The following is a 19,513-nucleotide window of genomic DNA, read 5'->3' as shown; positions in this document are numbered from 1 at the left end:
GGGCTGCCTTATTCAAGGTGGTAGAGACAGGTATGTAGCTGGAGTTGACACTGGCCTTCATTTGGGCAAGCAAGTTTCCTGCCAGAAATGAGTGGAGCCGTAACATTCCTATTGTCATTTGAAAGATGGCATTTTAAACATTCATTAGAGTAACTTTATTTCATTTCAAAAATGGAACTAGTGTTATATGTTATTTATAGCCACATAGTTTTAAAAAGATTTCTGAACATTGGATAATGTCTGTGGAAATTTTTAAAAATCAGATCATGTGAGCTCGTCTCTCCAAATAGCATTGGCAGAAATCCTTGTACAGAATTATGTCTTAATAGAGACTGTTGCCACTTTGCAATGTGAGTCTTAACCGTGTGTTAGACTGTAATAGTTAGAAGGTGTCGAAAATGCTATGTTTTGACAGCTTCTAAAAGTCCATTGTCCTCTGTAACATTCAATCCATGAAGGTAGCCCATGAACATCAAAATTATTTTTAGTGTTTATCTAAAACTATTAGAAAATTCAGGTTACAGCTTCTACTTATGTCAATGAATTGCAATGTACCTTTCAAGAGTTAAAAATTGGGTTCTGTGAAAGGGCTTGGGAAAAAGTATACCAGTTTTGTCATCCTAGTGTTTATAGGATGTTTACCAGATCAGGATCATTCTACATAGAATATGGGTATTTATAAAATGCAAGGATTTTGTGGAGTAAAATGAATGAAAATTGAGGGGTAGGTGAGTTGGATATACAGATTAAGAGTTTTCTGTGTTTAGATGTATAGAACAGCCTTTTGGACTCTATGGGAGAAGGTGAGGGTGGGATGATCTGAGAGAACAGCATCGAAACATGTATATTATCAAGTGTGAAACAGATCACCAGCCCAGGTTGGATGCATGAGACAAGTGCTCAGGGCTGGTGCACTGGGAAGACCCAGAGGGATGGGATGGGGAGTGAGGTGGGAGGGGGGTTCAGGATGGGGAACACATGTAAATCCATGGCTGATTCATGTCAATGTATGGCAAAAACCACTACAATATTGTAAAGTAATTAGCCTCCAACTAATAAAAATAATTGGGAAAAAAAGTTTTCTGTGTTTAGATAGTTTTTTAAAGTAAAATTGTATCATATAATGTATATGCTATAAGAACTAGCTCTTTATGTTTATATCTTATTTCCAAAACGGAACTTTAGGTGTTGGTAAAATTATAAATTTGATGCTTTTTTTCATTGCACTGTAACCCCTGTGATTTGATGTAGGTGTACAGGTCAGGAAAGTCACATTATCACCTTGTTTATATTCAAAAGGGTAAGTCCCCTCTGTCCTGAGTGGAAAAGCCATTTTTCTACCATAAATAGCTTCCCTGGTGGCTCAACAACTGCCTGCAATGCAGGAGACCCAGGTTCGGTCCCTGGGTTGGGAAGATCCCCTGGAGACGAGCATGGCAACCCACTCCAGTATTCTTGCCTGGGGAACTCCATGGACAGAGGAGCCTGGCAGGCTACAGTCCATGGGGTCGCAAAGAGTCAGACATGCAAAGAGTGACTAACACCTCACCTCACCTGCCATAAATATTTTTAATCATAGATGTAAGATAGTGTCTTTCAGGAGCTTGTTCTCATTTGTAATCACCTCAATAGTGATAGCTATAAGCTTATCTAACCTACATCTCTTGATACATGTAGAGCAAATGTTCCCCGTTTCTCCTTTAGATGGAAAAGAGCTGATTATTTATTTCCTTCAAATAACCTGCCATACACTTAAAGACCATTATTACCCTGCCCTCTTTTTCTTTGGTATAATCCCAATTCCATCTACTTCCCCTCCCCCCAGATGTTCTCTCTTAGAGACAAGATTACTCTTGTTGCTACCCTGTAATCTCATTCTAGTTTCTTCTCATGCACCTCAAATCATGGAGCACTTAACCAGTTGCAGTCTTATTCTCTGTGATCAAGACCTTTTTGGTTATTATTGAGCACAAAGCAGAGCATAGTCTGACCCTACACTTGCTAATTAAAATGATCTCTAGGGTTGTTGAGTTGTAGTCAATTTCAGTTGTGAAGGGAGTTCAGAGTCTTAGGAGACTGAAGAAGTTGAGAGAGGGTGGAGTTGCTACCTTGGCACCACTATCTTGATGCCAGTTAAGTACTTTAAGAAGCAAAGGCAGGATTACTGGCTCTCTTTATGCTGTGCCAGAGCAACTTGGCTCCACCCACACGATCCGGATGCCAGCCTGGTTTAAAGCGGTATGAATAAGTGGAAAGGGATGATAATAAGTTTCCATCTCTCTAAGTATTGTGATAAGAAGTGGGTTTTGCCTTCAATAAGCTTGCAATTGAGATAAGGAGAAAATCCTGGTGGCAGTATAAGGTAACACAGATTAAGAATCAAATGTTAATCATTGTTCAGAGCCTTGAGAAAGCAGAGCAAGACAGGACTGGAAGAAGCCAGCAGCTTCATCACAAGGTCGAATCTGAGTGGGGCCAGAGAGGTTGGTTGGGGTTGTCATGGGCATTGACAGGAGGTGGAAGGAGGTGTCTATTGGACATGGGGGTTGGGAGGGTTACTTTGGCTGGAATAAAGCACTGGTGGTCAGGAGGAGTCAGATGAATGTTTGGTAGATGCCAGAGTCTTTGATGCAAGGTCAAAGTGTTTGCAGAGCGAAGAAGGAGGGTGTTTACCATGTTAATTTGGAGGATGTGAGCAGCATAGATTGAGTGGGAGAAGCCAGAGGAAAAGAGTCCATTAAGAGGGTTAATAAACCCCATGCTAATTACTTATTGTGGTTGCTGGTAAAAATAGCGATGCATCTGTACCTTTTTCTTTTTCCTATAGGGTTAGCTTATGGACACACAGAATTGTCACTGAGGCTGTGTCCTTGGGGTCTGAAAGCTTGTAAAAGGCAAAGATTCATGACCCAACTGTTTCAGGGGACTGAAACAGGGAAAGGGAAGGGACAGAATATAGACCTGAAAATTTACCTGTGGGCCCAGAATTCCAGTGGGTGGCCTACTTGAGGTAGTGTTACCTAGGATAAGCAAGGTCCTATTAATATTAAGTCTGGCCAGCCTTTCATTTCTTCCTTGTGTACATTTTCAGCATTTATACATGGTACTTCCTGCTTATTAAGTAGTCTATGCTATCAGAGAAGACTTTGATACTTGTGTTATGGGCCCAAACCAAAACAAAATAGTCATTGAGTGAGAGATATTATTCTGGGTGATATATTTGTTAATTGAGCTGGTTATAATTCATGTCATTTGCACATGAATTTCCATAACAAGCATTAAAAACAAACTTACTATGTAGTCAAAGATTTTATTAATAAAAGAAGGTCCTATTGATTCCTTTTCAATCAAGTCTCTTTGGTTATTATTGTAAATTCAAGCTCTGAATTAATACCACCCCTCAAATGCCTGACCTTGGGGTCTCATTTTGTCATCTGGTTGGACTCCTAACTATCTTCTTTCCCAGAAAAATCATAGATTTTCATGCACATTTAGAAATGAGTGTGAAAAGCTCTTTAAATATGTTTTGAGGCTTAGTATTTGCTTCCAGGATGATACATTAGCTAATAGTTATTTTTGGTGGAAGCTGCCCCCTCTTATTATTGTTTATGAGTCTCTGTTCAGCTATTTTGAGCTCTGGGCTACAGCATGTCATACTTTGGAGCTACAGTGCATGGTACTTTCAAAAGCACTGCTCTGGATTTCAGGGCAAAGTCTGATTCAGTGAGACCCCACACTGTCAGGTAGAATTGGAGGTGGCTTGAGAGGGTGCTATGTCAAAGTCTACCATTGGATTTTCTATGAAGAAAGGGTTTGAGGAGATGAACAGAATAGCATCTTAGGTGAAATAATCTTTTTTAAAAATTTAGCTTGAGTACAAGATGGAGGAAGAGTATGGTGCAAATCCACCCAAGAGGAGTTTGAGAATTCCGTACCCTATGTCTGTCCAACTCCCCTGCTCCTGCACAGGGCAGCCTAGGAGGAGGCAGTGCTGGCCCAGGTGAGGCAGAGCAGGGTTTTCACCTGTCAAGTAGAACTTCTGGAGCACAGAGCCCTTTTAGGATGTGGAGAAAGGGAACCTTCCTACACTGTTGGTGGGAATGTAAATTGTGTGACAACTATGGAAAATAATATGGAGGTTCCTCCAAAAATTAACAATAGATCTACCATAGATCCAGTAAGCCTGTTCCTGGGTATTTATCTGAGGAAACAAACACATTAATTAGAAAAGATACTTGAACCCATAACTGAATCTCTTTGCTTTATAGCGATAATTAATACAATGTTGTAAATCAACTATACTTCTATTAAAAAAAGAAAAGATACACATACTTATTTTCATTGCAGCAGTGTTTACAGTAGCCAAGATATAGAAGTAACCCAAATGCCCGTTAATAAGTAAATGGATAAGGGAGATGTGGTATATATATGTACAGTGGAATATTACTTGGCCATAAAAAGACGGAAATCTTGCCATTTGCAACAATGTGGATGGACTTTGAGAGCATTATGCTAAGCAAAATAAGTCAGATAGAGAAAACAAATATTGCATGACTTCACTTTTACATGGAATCTAAAAACAAAACAAATGAACAAATAGCAAATAACAAAACAGAAACAGTCATAAATAGATACAGAGAACAAACAGGTGGTTGCTAGTGGGGAGGGTTGAAGGGGAGAAGATAAATAGGTGAAGGAGATTGAGTTACAAACTTTTAGATGTGAAATAAATGAGTCACCAGTATGAAATGTACAGTGTGGGGAATATAGTCCAAAATTATGTAATATCTTTGTGTGGTGACAGATTGTCACTAGACTTATTGTGATGATTGTTTTGAAATGTATAGAAATATGGAATCACAGTGCTGTGTACCAGGAACTAAGATAGTGTTGTAAGTCAGTTGTACTTCAAAAACAAACACATTCATAGAGAAAGAGATCAGGTTTGTGGTTACCAGAGGTGAGGGAGGGGTGGGGGGGGAGTTGGATGAAGGAGTTGGATGTACTCAAAAGGTACAAACTCTCAGTTATACGATAAATACTAGTGATGCAGTGTGTGTGCGTGCATGCCTGCTCAGTTACTAAGTCATGTCCAACTCTGTGTGACCCCGTGGATTGTAGCCCTCAGCCAGGCTCCTCTGTCCATGAGATTTCCCAGGCAAAAATGCTGGAGTGCGTTGCCATTTCCTTCTCCAGGGGATCTTCCCAACCCAGGGATTGAACCCACATCTCCTTCATTAGCAGGTGGATCCTTTACTGCTAAATAACAAGGGAAGCCCAGTGATGTAACATATAACATGATAAATATAATCAACATGGCTGTGTGTTGTATATGAAAGTTGTTAAAAGAGTAAAGAGTTCTCATCACAAGAAAAAAATGTCTATTTCTTTATTTTTTAATGAGATACAGGATGTTCACTAAACTTATTGTGATAGACATTTCATGATGTATGTCAGTCAAATCTCTATGCTGTACGCCTTAAACTTACATAGTGGAGTGTATGAATTGTATCAATAAACCTGAAAGAAAAAAGTTAAAAAGATAATGTAAAAAATAAGAAAGAAGAGAGAGAGAGAGAGGGAAGGGGGAAGGAAGGAAGGCAGGGGCAGCAAGCACACGGTCCTTAATGCCTGAAACAAGCAGGTAAAACCCAGATCCTGCTGTGCACGGCCTCCACTTCCCTGGGGCAGGTTCAGAAGAGTTGTGATGCCCTGTGATGAGCTGACCAGCTGGCAAAGTGCCAGACCACAAAGCCAGCATCTGCCCTACAAAAGACAAGAAAGAACCCGCCTTAGGCTCCTGGCCCCCTGCAAGAATTTTACGTTGCTCAAAGCTAACTTGAAAACGTTGACCACGTTGACTTGACATCCCTCCCTCTCTCGCTCCGTTGACTTGATTAAAACCACAATGAGACCAGCAGAGATGTCCAGTCTCCTGATCTAGAGGAAGAATATGTCTCGTGTTTTACCTCCAAGCAACCTTTGGGCAGAGTTTGAAGTATTACCTATGCTCCTAAATTTCCGGCAGTGTGAACTAGTTGACAGATGGAATGTCTCTGAAATGAGTTTTGTTCTGTTTTTAGAAAGTTGAAGAAATAATTGCTACTACAACCCTGTTCGTGCCACTAAAATACTGCACTGTTTTCACCCTTAATCTGACACCTCTGTGCTTTGGGCCCTTCCTGTTCTGTGGTATTTTTACAACACAGGCAAGCACCTGTTAACTTTTTTTTTTAACATGTAAGATTTTAAAATATGCAGTTATTAATTTCACAACTTTTATATTAAATTGCTTTGATGTACATGTTCCTACCTAACTAGGTAATGGTATTCATTGGTATGTAGAGAATCCATTCAGGAGTGTAACTTGTACAAGACGTATGACTGTGGCCGGACTTTAGTGATAACAGAGGAGGCAAGATTCAGGCAGGCCTTGAGTGGGACATGTTTTAAATAATTGATCATCAAGAAGAAAGCAATTAATTCTCTTTCACTGGCAGCTCTTTTTATTTTTTTTTTAATGAAAGGAATCTCTTCTTTCCCCTGGGCATATGTTAACTTTTAATCAAAGGAGAGACAAATAGAGATCCAAAGGTGAAAACCTAAGTATAGCCTACTGAAGTTCGACCTAATTGGGATTGTGTGGTCGTCTGAGTGGGAAGTTTTGAAATTTTGCTTCGTGTCACCAGTTAAAAGTATTTGCTAAGTCATTAATATAAACAGATTGAACTTTAAAAACATTTTTTACAGTGACTTTTTTTTTTTTTTTACAGTGACTTTTATTTTTAAACTCTAGTTTAAAAAATTTTTTTCAAATTTATTTTTGGCCACGCTGGCTCTTCACTGTTGCATGGGCTACTTGTTGCGGTGCTCAGGTTTCTCATTGCAGTGTCTTCTCTTGTTGAGGAGCACAGGCTCTAGGGCATGCAGGCTTCAGGAGCTGTGGTTCCTAGTCTCAGCAGTTGTGGCACATGGGCTTAGCTACTCCTCAGCGTGTGGAATCTTCCTGGATCAGGGATTGAACCTGTGTCTCTTGCATTAGCCAGAGGATTCTTTATCTCTGAGCCACCAGGGACACATCCCTCCCACCTTTTAAAATTTTTATATGATTCATCTTTAGATATTTCTGGTTAATTTTTGGTTAATTACACTTTGTCAAAGTGTAATTTTCAAAAAGTTAAATATATGACTCTCACACCAATATAGAATGAACATTAACCAGAGATTTAGTCAACTCATTAATGAGGGAACTAGCAGAATGTAAAGCCAACTTAAAGGAGAACCACAGGAATGGGTTTAAAGGTGTTCAAGAAAGGATGTCAGGGACTTCTCTAGCGATTCAGTGATTAAAAATCTGTTCTTCCAATGCAGGGTATGTGGGTTCGATCCCTGGGGGAACTAAGATCCCATATGCCGTGTGATGTGGCCAAAAGAGAAAAGAAAAAGAAAAAATGTAGGATAAGATGTCAGGGTTAAATATAAAACTGATCAGCGGTCTAACAGGGAACAGGATAGTAAACCTGGACCGAAATCATCTGCACATCTACTGGACAAGAATCTACAAGTTACAGTTAACTTTCAAAGTCTGGGCTTTTAATTAGTAGTAAAATGAAAGTGAAAGTCACTCAGTCGTGTCCAACTCTTTGTGACCCCATGGACTATACAGTCCTTGAAATTCTCCAGGCCAGAATACTGGAGTGGGTAACCTCTCCCTTCTCCAGGGGATCTTTCCAACCCAGGGGTTGAACCCAGGTAAAGATCTTGTCAAACACAGATCCAGTGCCTTGGGTCGTGAAATAATTCTGTGTGAGCTATTAAAGTTTTAGCATGACACTGGAGAAACCTGCTTCTTTCCTTCACCTCGTGGACATGTTTTTGATAATTTTTCTTAACATATTATAAAGTGAGTTTCTCCTTATATGAGACACCAAGGGCAGTCAAATTCATAGAGACAGAAGCTAGAGTGGCAGTTTCCAGGGGCTTGGGGGAGGGAGGGAGAATAGGGAGTTAATGTTATGGGTCTAGAGTTTCAGTTTTGCAGGATGAAAGATGTCCTGTGGATACATGATGATGATGGCTGCGCAAGTAGGTGAATGTGCTAAATGTCACTAAACTGTACACTTAAAAATGGTTAAGATGGTCCATTCTATGTTATGTGTGTTTTAGCAAAATTAAATAATTTTTAAAAGTGAGCTGATGCATGGGTATGTGAATAAAAAGTGAATAATTATTCATCCTGCTGAGATAACCCATGAATAATCCTATGTTTGTGTTAACTCACTTTTCCTTGTTTGTAAAAACATAAGTAGACTTTTGAAAAATGGGATTGTTGAAATTGTTTGTGGAATTTTCTCTTTTAACAGTTTATCATGGACAGACCTCTAGGTTACAAATATTGATCTAATCTATTCCTAAAAAAAAAGCTTCATAGACTGGATATATAATAATTTATCCAACTCTTGCTCTACTGACGGAAAGTTGAATTATTCCCAGGTTTTTTTTTTTTTCTGCCAGTACAAACACTATTATAATAAAACTGTTTTAGTACAAGAGATACTAAAGACCAGGATCTGAGTAGAGGTGGTAAGAAGACAGAGGAGGGAATGGATCAAAGAAATGTTTTCCTGGGAAAACACATTGGATTTAGTGGCTAGTTGAAAATTTGGGTTTAAGAGTGGGAGAATGCATAGTGATGGCATTTTATTAAAAGAGGGAATAGCAGAGAGTTTTAGAAGAAATGGCAGAGAAGCTGAGAAAATAGAGTTTATTTGGGTGATGCTATGTTCAGATAGGTGTATGCCCTGGTTGGGGAAGATGTCACAGGTAGACTGATTTGAGAATCCTTTGCACAGTCATAGTTGAAACTCTAAGAGTGGATGAGATCTGTTTCTAAAGTGTGTGTGCATGCTAAGTCACTTAAGTTGTGTCCTACTCTTTGTGACCCCATGGCCTGTAGCCCACCAGGCTCCTCTGTCCTTGGGATTCTCTAGGCAAGAATACTGGAGTGGGTTGCCATGCCCTCCTCCAGGGGATCTTCCAGACACAGTGATCAAACTTGCATCTCTTATGTCTCCTGCATTGACAGGTGGGTTCTTTACCACGAGTGCCACCTGGGAAGCCCTCTGTTTCCAGGGAGGCCTTATATCTTAGAGGAAGAAGGTAATGTCCATGGGACTTACATGCCTGTAAGGGTGTGGCCCAGGAGACTGAGAAGTTGTGACCAGAGGAGGAGAAGGAGGAGGAGGAATAGGCGAGTATACCCGGAGAAGGGAAAGAGGGAAAGGCCTGAGATTACGTCCCAACTAGTCCATTCTTTGGAAATGTATGTGTTGTTAAGTACTTTTAGGTCTGAGCAGTACAGACCTTCCCTCCCACTACCCGCTGTGTGTGCCTTTCATGACCCTTGCCTCTGTGAGTCTGTTTTCAAATGTTAGTTTCCTCGGGTATCAACCACCAGAAACAATGGGACAGTTTGGTAAGCACATTTGGGCCACTGCCTTGAATTTAAGGACCAAGCCAAATCAAATCGCAAAGGGCAAAGCTTGATTGTAGTTTGGCATCTCTCAACAGTAATTACAAAATCACTTTTAAGGCTATTTTATGATCATATAAACTAAGACTTTATTATTAAAGGAGAGCATGTGTCAATTTCACAAAACCATGTGAACTAGAAAGCCCGGAAAGATACCCTAAGGAAGCGGTGGGTACAGGGATTTCTAAAACATTTAGAATTAGCTCTGAAGCCATCCCTACAATCTGCATGAGCATAATGATGACCCTGTTGCCACCAGAGCTTTTTATAAGGGATCTGTGAACTTTTACATTCTGTCTACCTTAGGAGATTGGAGGAGAAACTATTATTAGCAAGGAAAATAATATAAGGAAATTGTTAGCAGTCCAAATGCATTATTTTGTCACCTGTCATGGTTTTGACAAAGACCTGAGTTTGGAAGAGCAACTGAATCATAGGAACTACTTCGTGCCACTAAGGAGTGAAATTGGTAGGAATCTGCCAAAGTTGAAGTGGATTCAGTTTAATTAAAAAATTGGTTCCCAGCCTTATGTTAAATTCTGTGGTTAGAGGTTTCTACAAATCAAAAGAAGTAAAGCTAAAGACTCTTATCCATAAAGCGCCTTGTAGTCTTGTGTGAAAATTTAAAAATACATAGAAAGATATTGAAGAAAAATCTCTAAGGTGTCCTGTGACTCTCAGGATTGTGTTTATCGTTGTTGAAGGAATTTGCAATTAGAGCAAGGTTAGTCCTAACTTCGGCTGCCTTGACCCACAGGACTCATATTGTAGGAAAAGGCAGGAATGGAAACAGTGGGGGCACTGGAAGTTGGGGAGGCAGCAGGTGGTGAATGAGCTGGCTTCCAGGTAATGTGATCACAGCAGAGCTTATATGGTCATTTTCAGCATGATGGACTCAGGCCATCATCTTGGGTTACTTGATTATAAACCGCAAAGAAGAAGGTCATAGCTGTGGAGTGTGGACCTAAACAAACAGATGAACCCACAGTGGACAGCTTGTTGTAGCTTCTGTGTCACCTTGAATATCTTCAGTAGTTGCAATTAGTAGAGACTGCAAGCTGGGGTGGGAGTGTAAGATTCTATCCGAATCCATCAGGGTCTTACTGTGCTCAACACTAGTTCATCCAGATGCTTTCATGGGTCATGAGAACTTACCAGAGGAACCCTGGATATGTTCTAGCAGGTCCTTAGGAAAACTAATTAGTGACTGAATTCAGTTCATCCTTACCCCAGATAAAAGCCTATTCCAGCTGCTGGCAGGAATAATCAAGACGAATCCTGGATTCTTTGCCTCAGGATCTGAATTGCATAGGAGTCAGTCAACTCTGGGAATACAGAGGTTAAGAACAGAGATTTCCAGCTTTGGTGTTACTTCCCGGTCATTTGTCAATGGAAAGTCTTTACTCTCAGGAGCCGCCTTTGGCTTTATTTTTGGACAAGCTGCTGAGTCCTGCTCTGGTCTTGTCTGAACATGCAGACCTGGTGTCTCAGGACCTACTTTTTCACACCATCTCCATGCTCCACAGCTGCGCAGGTTTGGAAGAGATGCCAAAATCCAGACACGGCAAAACAGTCTCTTTTTGGCCTGTGCTGATGTCCGGAACGACAGGTTTATCTTGGACACGTTCCCTTTTCTTTCCTCTTTGACTTGTTCATTTTTATCTCTCTCTTTAATATATAAATAATGGACTTATCCTATTTGCTGCACCAAGAGAAAATTAAACGCCTGAATGTTTTACGACTATGGGAAAGTATTTCCAGAGTGTGAAAAAATAGACACTGGACATTTCAGCTCCTGCTTTTGGTAGAGTGGGAATTTATTACTCAGCTCAGTAACAGTTTAGGCCAAACCAAGCAGTTGTGTGGGCAAGCCGTGTCTATCTTTCCTAAGTAGCACTGCCAGAGACAGTTTTGTTCCTATTAGAGACAGTATGACCCAAAGGTATCTTTCCATCAAAGACTGATTATCTCTGAATCTGAGATGTATCGCAAAGGCTGTTGAGACCCAGCCAATGGATTTTACTTGCATGAGATATTGCATAGCTCCCGAAGGGAAGGGAAACAAAGAGGGAGGGAGGCAAGGGAGAACTTGGAGCCCAACAATAAATAGCTCTTTGTACCAGTCTTCCCCACCCCGAACCCCATACTGCTGAGATCATAGAGTAAGTTAGCAGCATGTGGTAGAAGGTGATGCTGCCCAGAAGCTTGGCAGCTTGTGACCAGATGTGACCTTGTCTGTCCATAGTGTGCGGCTGTGACCTGGCCCAGGGGGGCTTCTTCATAAAGAACGGGGAGTATCTCTGCACCCTGGACTACCAGAGGATGTATGGCACTCGATGCCATGGCTGCGGGGAGTTCGTGGAAGGAGAGGTGGTGACCGCCCTGGGCAAGACCTACCATCCCAACTGCTTTGCCTGCACGATCTGCAAGTAAGTGTGGCTTCTGCCAACAGGGAAGTGTTGGATTCTGCTCTCAGAGCTTGGAATGTGCGCTTTGGTCTTGACTTGTACTTAGTCTTGAAATATTTTTCCTTTAAAAAGATTATTTTTACTGATGTATAGTTGATTTATAATGTGTTAGTTTTGGGTGTACAACAAAATGAATCAGTTATATATATATTATATATATTATTTGTCTGGTGGCTCAAGTGGTAAAGAATCTGCCTGCAATGCAGGAGACCCAGGTTCAATCCCTGGGTCAGGATGCCCTGGAGAAGGAAATGGCAACCCACCACAGTATTCGTGCCTAGAGAATTCCATGGACTGAGAAGCCTGGCAGGCTACATATAGTCCATGGGGTCACAAAGAGTTGGACATGACTGAGTGACTAACACACTTTCTTCATATATATGTATATATATATATATATATAATATATGCATTACTTATGTTGTATATATACTATATATATTATTCATATTATATGCATTATTTTTCATGTTCTCTTCCATTACAGATTATTATAAGATATTGAATATAGTTCCCTGTGCTGTACAGTAAACCTTTGTGTTTATCTATTTTATATATAATAGTTTGTATCTGCTAATCACAAACTCCTAATTTATCCTTCCCCTCTCCTTTCCCCTTTGATAACCATGTTTGTTCTGTATGTCTCTGAGCCTATTTCTGTTTTTGTAAATAAATTCATTTGTATCATTTTTTTTTTTTTAGATTCCACATAATAAGTGATGCTGTATATTTGTCTTTATATATTTTTTTCTGATGTACCTTTAGATGTTCTTGTTTTCCTACTGTATTATCAGGCTTAGTTAAAAAGAAATTTAGTTAGGAAGCTTTATATGGAATGTCCTCCACTAAATAGTGTGACTGAGTTTAAGTGGCTGAGAGCTGAATCTGAAAGCAGCTCCAGGTCTTGAGACATTTCGAGCAGTGGAAACATGGGAGGAGATGGCATAAATACTTGGAAAGATGAAGCTTATTTGGAAGTGTCAGCTCTTACGTGTGTGGGTGTGGGTGTGTAAAATTATCTCATTTGCTCTATAGCCAGGGAGAGCTAACGGCCTCAAGGATCAAATTAAACCTGTTTTGTAAATAAAGTTTTATTGGAACACAGCCATGCCCATTTGTTTATATATTGTCTATGACTGCTTCCAAGCGACAGTGGTAGAGTTGAGTAGTTGAGATAGAAACCTTATGATCTGCACAGTCTAAAAAAATACTTACAATCTGATCTTTCAGGGGAAAAGCTGTCAACCCCTCCTCTCTAGGCACCTATTATCAATCAAGGTTAAATCTTTATTGCACAAAGCAGCTTGATTAAAATGGTCAATCAGAGAGAAGAGGGAATTTAATTAGTTGACCCATACTTATAGAGTAATTCCATGCCTTTTGGTATCATGTTGATCATGTGTGTTCAATTTTGCTATGCCTTTGTAAAAACTGTAGTTCAATTCACTTTATTTTTCAGCATTTCCTGTTTTTAGGCCACAGAAATGTAAACTCTAGAAGGGTAAATTTGATTTTATACAATTAATTAACAGGATAATACTCATGGATGAATCATAATAAGATTTAGATGAAATATTCATAATCAAATTATTTTAGTAACTTTTTGTAGCTATTAGGTCATTTCTCAATTATATATTTTTAAGTCACAATTTTAAAATTCTGGGTTAATGAGCTGAATTTTTTCTGTATTTAATCAACAGCCAAGTGTCCTTTTGACCTCTCCCTTTTCAAGCTGCCGCCCGCAGTCTGGTTGAGAACCCTGGGCTGGCATTCGGGAAGCCCTGTTTCTGGTCCTCTTTCCTGGGCTGGTTGGAGACCTCTGTGAGCTAACTCTTCCACCGCAGTTGTCTTGTCTGTAAGATGAGAGGCTGTGAACCAAATAAAAGTGATTCCCCAAACCTGGGTCGTCACTGGAATCCCCATGGGAGGGTCTCTTTTTCTCTTTTCTTAATTAGAGGATGATTGCTTTACAATGTTCTGTTGGTTTCTGTTATACAGCAACTCAAATCCGCCATAAGTACACACATGTCCCCTTCGTCTTGAACCCCCCTCCTACCCCCGACTCCAGCTCACCCCACCCCTCTAGGTTGTCACAGATCACCAGGTTGGAGCTTAGGAAGTGTCTTTTTTAAAATATCCATTTCTATGTATAACACAAGGAGCTCAATGGGGTTCTCTGTGACAGCCTAGAGGGGTGGATGGGGTGCCCGTGGGGGCAGGTTCAAGAGGGAGGGGACATATGTATGCTTGTGGCTGATTGGCGTGATTCTGTGGCAGAGGCCAGCACAAAATCGTGGAGCAGTTATCCTCCAATTAAAAATAAAGAATAGCAGGTTAGAAGGCCCTGGCCCAGGTAAACTCTAGGAACCTTCCTGATCCTGGCCCCGAGAGATCATTGCTTCAGGTTGGTAACGATGGACAAACATTCACCATCTCTATTCATCATCTCTATCCAACAGAGAGGTGCCTGTTACTGATGCTTTAAGCTGCTGGTGCCGCCTAATGACACCAATTCTTCCTGAAAGGGAGTCCACCTTTACAGCTTACAAATTGCATTCATGTAGAAATTAACCTAACCCTTTCAACAATTCTGTGAGGTCAATCAGAAATTCCTATCCCCTGCTTATGAGTGACTTTGAGACCCCAAGTCTACGGGATTTTCCCAGTCCTTCACATCACAAGGCCAATATTTGAACTCACATGTTCAGACTCTTAAATCCAATTCTCTTTCTATCACAAACATTCATGCAAATAACAGAAGGAAGTGAACCCATTTAGGCCGAGGACTTAGGGAAATGAAAGGGGTCATTTATGAAATAACAGAATTCAAAATTCAGAGCACCTTGCCCCTTATTGAGAACTGGACTCTAGTTTGTTCCATAGTGGATCTTTGTGGGGTTGAAGTCTACAAATATAAGCCTAAATCAGACACAGGGTCTGGACTAGGATGAGGCCAGGGAGGTGCCTGGGCACACACTTTAAAGGGGGTGCTCACTCCCAGGTCATGCGGTCCTCCTGAGAGTGGGGACCTCCTTAGATGCTGTATCCTGAGTGCCTCACTGGCCTCCTCCTGGCCCTGGCACTGATCAGAGGCAAAGAAACTGTGCTTATTATGTCGACAGACCCATCACTTCCTGATGGCCTTGTTACAGAGGAGGCTGGAGGTTTGTCTGGCTTTAACTGATGAGTGTGAATTGATAGGCTGGCTGGCACCCACCAGAGTGTGACCTTGATTGTTGAAGAGAGAGCAAGTTCTAGGTTGGTGGACACCACCCACCTCTGCCTGTGTCATGGTCTCTCTAGTTGGTCCATTACCCTCTCTGGGCTTTATCTGAGTGATGGAAAATAACACAGCACCAGGAGACCGCCTCAACCCAGCACTTCTAAAATTTGGGGGTGCGGTTTAAAACTCTCCTCGATGACTGGCACCAAGTACATTTGTGGAGTTGTTTTAAACCCAGATTTACTGCCTGAGTGTGCAGGATGGTGAATCACCAACTGTTAGGTGATGAAGGGCAACTTAAAGTACCTGTGAACATAAAATTCATGTCCAGAAGCCTGAATTTGAGCCTGCTTCTGACTCAGATGGGTGGGGATGTTTGGCTTATGAATTTTAAATTTCCTAATTGACAGAATCACACATGTGAAAATTCATGTTGAAGATCATTGGCAAATTGGCCAGTGGCAAGTGAGCAGGCATGGAAACTGTCATATGGCTATTAACTAATGACTTACTTTTTAAAAGCCATATGCCTGCTGGGAGGAGAAGAAACATACCTGCAGAAGGCAATGTTTTTGAAAAAAATGTGCTGTTATTTATTGATGAATGTCTAATGTGAAAGGAAATAGTCTCTGAAAGGAAGCGAATACTAATTTTTAAGCAGATATGATAGCACAGTTGGTAAAGAACCCGCCTGCAATGCAGGAGATCCCAGTTCGATTCCTGGGTTGGGAAGATCCCCTGGAGAAGGGAAAGGCTACCCACTCCAGTATTCTGGCCTGGAGAATTCCATGGACTGTATAGTCTATGGGGTCACAAAGAGTCGAACAATACTGAACAACTTTCACTTTCACTAATGTGCAAGGAAATAATCTCTGAAAGGAAGTAAATACTAATTTTTAAACAGATATTTACAGCATTTTCATATTTAGTCCAGGTTTATAAGGGACTGAGTCCCTAGCAATGGGAGGTATTCAGTTTTCCCATTGCAAGACAATGTCTAATTCAGCATCGTTATCATATAGGTCTAAGGAATGTGAAGAATTAATGTTTGCCCTGTATGACCAGTTCTCTTTGAGAACTGGAGGCGCCTTAAGCTTTAATAGGAATTCATAACATTTCAAACATTTCTTCATGGCAGTATTTCAATTGGGAAATGGAAAATTTTACTGTGTGTGCCCTGCTAGGTGACTTGCTGGAGCATCTCTCCACTAAGGAGTGGAGGTAAATGGTTTCATTTTACTCTCTGGTTGCCTGTAGAAGCTCTGCATTCTCCTTTCCTCTTAAAATGAGGCACGTTTGCTTGTTTGGACTGGATCCAGCTGGCCGGCTTGGTTCGGACTGCATTGCAGACATTTTGGCTGGTGCTCCTCCAAGTAATGAATTGGCTCTGGAGGGCAGCAAAGCAGAGGGAGTGAGGGAAAGGGATAAAATTGCCACAATAACCTTGAGAGCAATGTCTTTCCAGGCGCCCGTTTCCACCCGGAGACCGAGTCACGTTCAATGGGAGAGACTGCCTTTGCCAGCTCTGCGCACAGCCGATGTCTTCCAGCCCTAAAGAAGCCTCCTGCTCTGGCAGTAAGTGCCCCGGCCACCTGTTGACACGAGTTCCTTCATTCCGCAAAGGCAGCGTAGGGAGGTACCTTGCTTTCGGAGAAACTCTGGTAGCCGGAGTCAAGAGTAGGCCTATTTAAGGCATTTTCATTGTAAAATGTGATGTGTGGAGAAGCCTTCACTAAAGGCAATGCAGAGAGAGGTGTCTCCCTTCTTTCAAAAGAAAAGCAAGAGAATTGGACATTCAACTGTGCATTTTGATGGTAAATGAAGGAAAAAGAATTATAAAGTGTTACATCAGAAGTGCCTCTCTCTGGGCATGGAGGTTAAACTGTGAGAGCATTTGGTGATGATGTGACTGATACCGCTGTGTGTTAAAAAGTTATCCCCATTCTGCCTTGGGCGAGTGTGGTGGTTTATGCTTACTCTTAAATTATTTCTTACTATCCTTAACTATTCTTTATTCCCTTGGAGGATTTTCTTCCCTTTTAAAATTAATTATTTATTTATTTACAGTAAGTCCTTGTTGGTTATCTATATTTTTATTTTTATTATTTTGGCCACACCCCTGACTAGGGATCAAACCCACTCCCCCTGCATTGGAAGGCAGAGTCTTAATCACTGGACTGTTGGGGAAGTCTCCCACCTGAAGGGTTTCTGACATTTGTTCATCAAATGGATAATTTTCTGAGCACCTACAATGCGTGTTGTTTGCACTGGAAATGTAGAGTGAACAACAAAAAAAAAATGTAGAGTGAACAAAACATACTCAACATCCTTAGGAAGTTTATTTTTTAGTGGGGTAGATAGACAATAAATGCAACAAAAATATCAAATATGCACAGAAGATTAACATAGAGAGAAAAAGCAGGGCAATGGGTCTATGTTTGTATGGGGCAATCTGAGAAACCTCTCTTGTCACCCAAGGGGAGATCTGAAGAAATATGGGGACAGGCTGTCCATACACCATGGGATTTGTGATTTTTGATGACAAGGGCTTGTCTGACCTATAGGAATCCAAAGAAAACCAACTTCCCTCCAAATAAAAACAGTGCCCAATTGAAGTATTTCTTCTAGTAAATAACATTGAATAGGTCAATTCACGATGAACTGAGAGGGATTCTGAACTCGGAGCACCAAGCTCTCCTTCCCGCTCCTTCCTGGGGCGTTAAGACATGGACTAGAGATTTGCCTCCGTTTCCGTGGATTGTGCCCGTCCTTGGAGAACAAATGCCTTGAAGCCCTGCCAGTCTCAGCACCTAAGAATGAGATAAGCCACTTCTGCTCTGGAGGAGTTTTGGGTCATTTATAACAGCGATTCCAAATCTTCCTATAAAAGTAGAAGATTTATACCTGTTAAAAATAGGAATGTTATGACCCAAAAGCATTTGCATAGAAATTGGATTTTGGCCATTGGGAAAAAAGAAAGAAATGTATTAGTGCATCTTATTCAATACACATGATCAGATCCTTAGCATGTGGATTTACCTGCCCCCTTGTTAAATCACAGCAGCTGGGTAGGATAAGGGCTGCTAAACAGGGCACAGTCCTAGGCCCCTGACAGGGTCTCAGGTCCTTCACTCTTCTTACCTGCTCTGCCCTCTGAACGTCACTGGGAAGGTGACCTGGTGTGAGAACAGGCACCCCAACCCCCTTGATTGAGAAGGCTTGCTTTGAAAGTACGTTACCATAAACATTGAAGGAATTCTTCAGTATAGGTAAGGAAAAAAGGATTGGGACTTCCCTGGTGGTGCAGGTAAGACTTCACCTTCCAATGCAGGGGGTGCAGGTTCAGTCCCTGTTTGGGGAGCTAAGATTCCACATGCCTCGTAGCCAAAACACTAAACATGAAAACAAGCAGTATTGTAACAAATTCAATAAAGGCTTTAAAAATGGTCCACATTAAAAAAAAAAAAAACTTTAAGAAGAGCAAAGAAAAAGAGACTTGCATGAGTCCCAGAATCAGATGACAGCTATAACAGAGGATCATATCCATAGACTTAGAATAGGAATGACTGTGTCCTCAGATTCTGTGGAGTCCTTTAGTCCAACTGTATTTCTTAATAGGTGAGGAAATTCGGGCCCAAAGTCACACAAGTTACCCAATCATAGGTAACTTGTTAGAGGCAGGTCTCCTGACTCCTGGTTTGGGGCTGTCTTTGTTTCATCTAAGACTCCTCATTGTTCAGTTTAAGAAATAGAGCCAAGATATTTTTGAAGGCTTTTGGTCCTTTTCCTTCAGGTAATTTGGGAACATATTTCTAATCATAACTCCACCAAAATGGTTATTCTGATTTTTAATAAACATTGTTTTGCTTTATCTTTATTTTTTTATATGAATAGTCATTATGCACATAAAAAAGCAATTAAAATTCTAAGTGCAAAAATGTATCATACTCAAATTCATTACATTTCTAATGTTAGATTTGACATTTATTGCATGTATACAAACTATTGGTCCAAATCCTATTTTTTTAATTTATTTTTTCTCCTTTGCTCTCAGTGGATGAAATCCTTTTCTCTGTGCTGCTGTTTTGGTCAGAACATTTTTATTTTCAATAAGTACTCATCTATTTAGATAAGTACTCAAATAGCATTTCTGGGGCATGTGGGTGTGGGTGTCTGTCAAAAAGAGAACTCTTAAATATGGATACACACATGCAAAATACCCAAAGGAGACAGGCAAACAAATACAAGAGCAAGGGAATTTTCAGCAAGTTTCTTAAATTCATTGGAGCA

At 40.7% G+C, this 19,513-nt stretch overlaps 1 protein-coding gene across 1 annotated transcript in view; it reads left to right on the top strand.

The window, feature by feature from the left end:
• Positions 1 to 19,513, top strand: part of ABLIM1 (actin binding LIM protein 1) — a 185,261-nt gene that overhangs the window by 41,013 nt on the left and 124,735 nt on the right. Inside the window, exons 3-4 of the mRNA XM_065923392.1 lie at positions 11,778 to 11,961; positions 16,689 to 16,798. Of these exons, the coding sequence (XP_065779464.1) occupies positions 11,778 to 11,961; positions 16,689 to 16,798 (294 nt within the window). The remainder of the gene's footprint in view (positions 1 to 11,777; positions 11,962 to 16,688; positions 16,799 to 19,513) is intronic.

The sequence above is a fragment of the Muntiacus reevesi genome, chromosome 2 (assembly GCF_963930625.1).
Source record: "Muntiacus reevesi chromosome 2, mMunRee1.1, whole genome shotgun sequence".
Lineage (NCBI taxonomy): Eukaryota > Metazoa > Chordata > Mammalia > Artiodactyla > Cervidae > Muntiacus > Muntiacus reevesi.
Note: the sequence above shows the minus strand (reverse complement) of the source record. Positions and strands in the feature narration are given on the sequence as shown.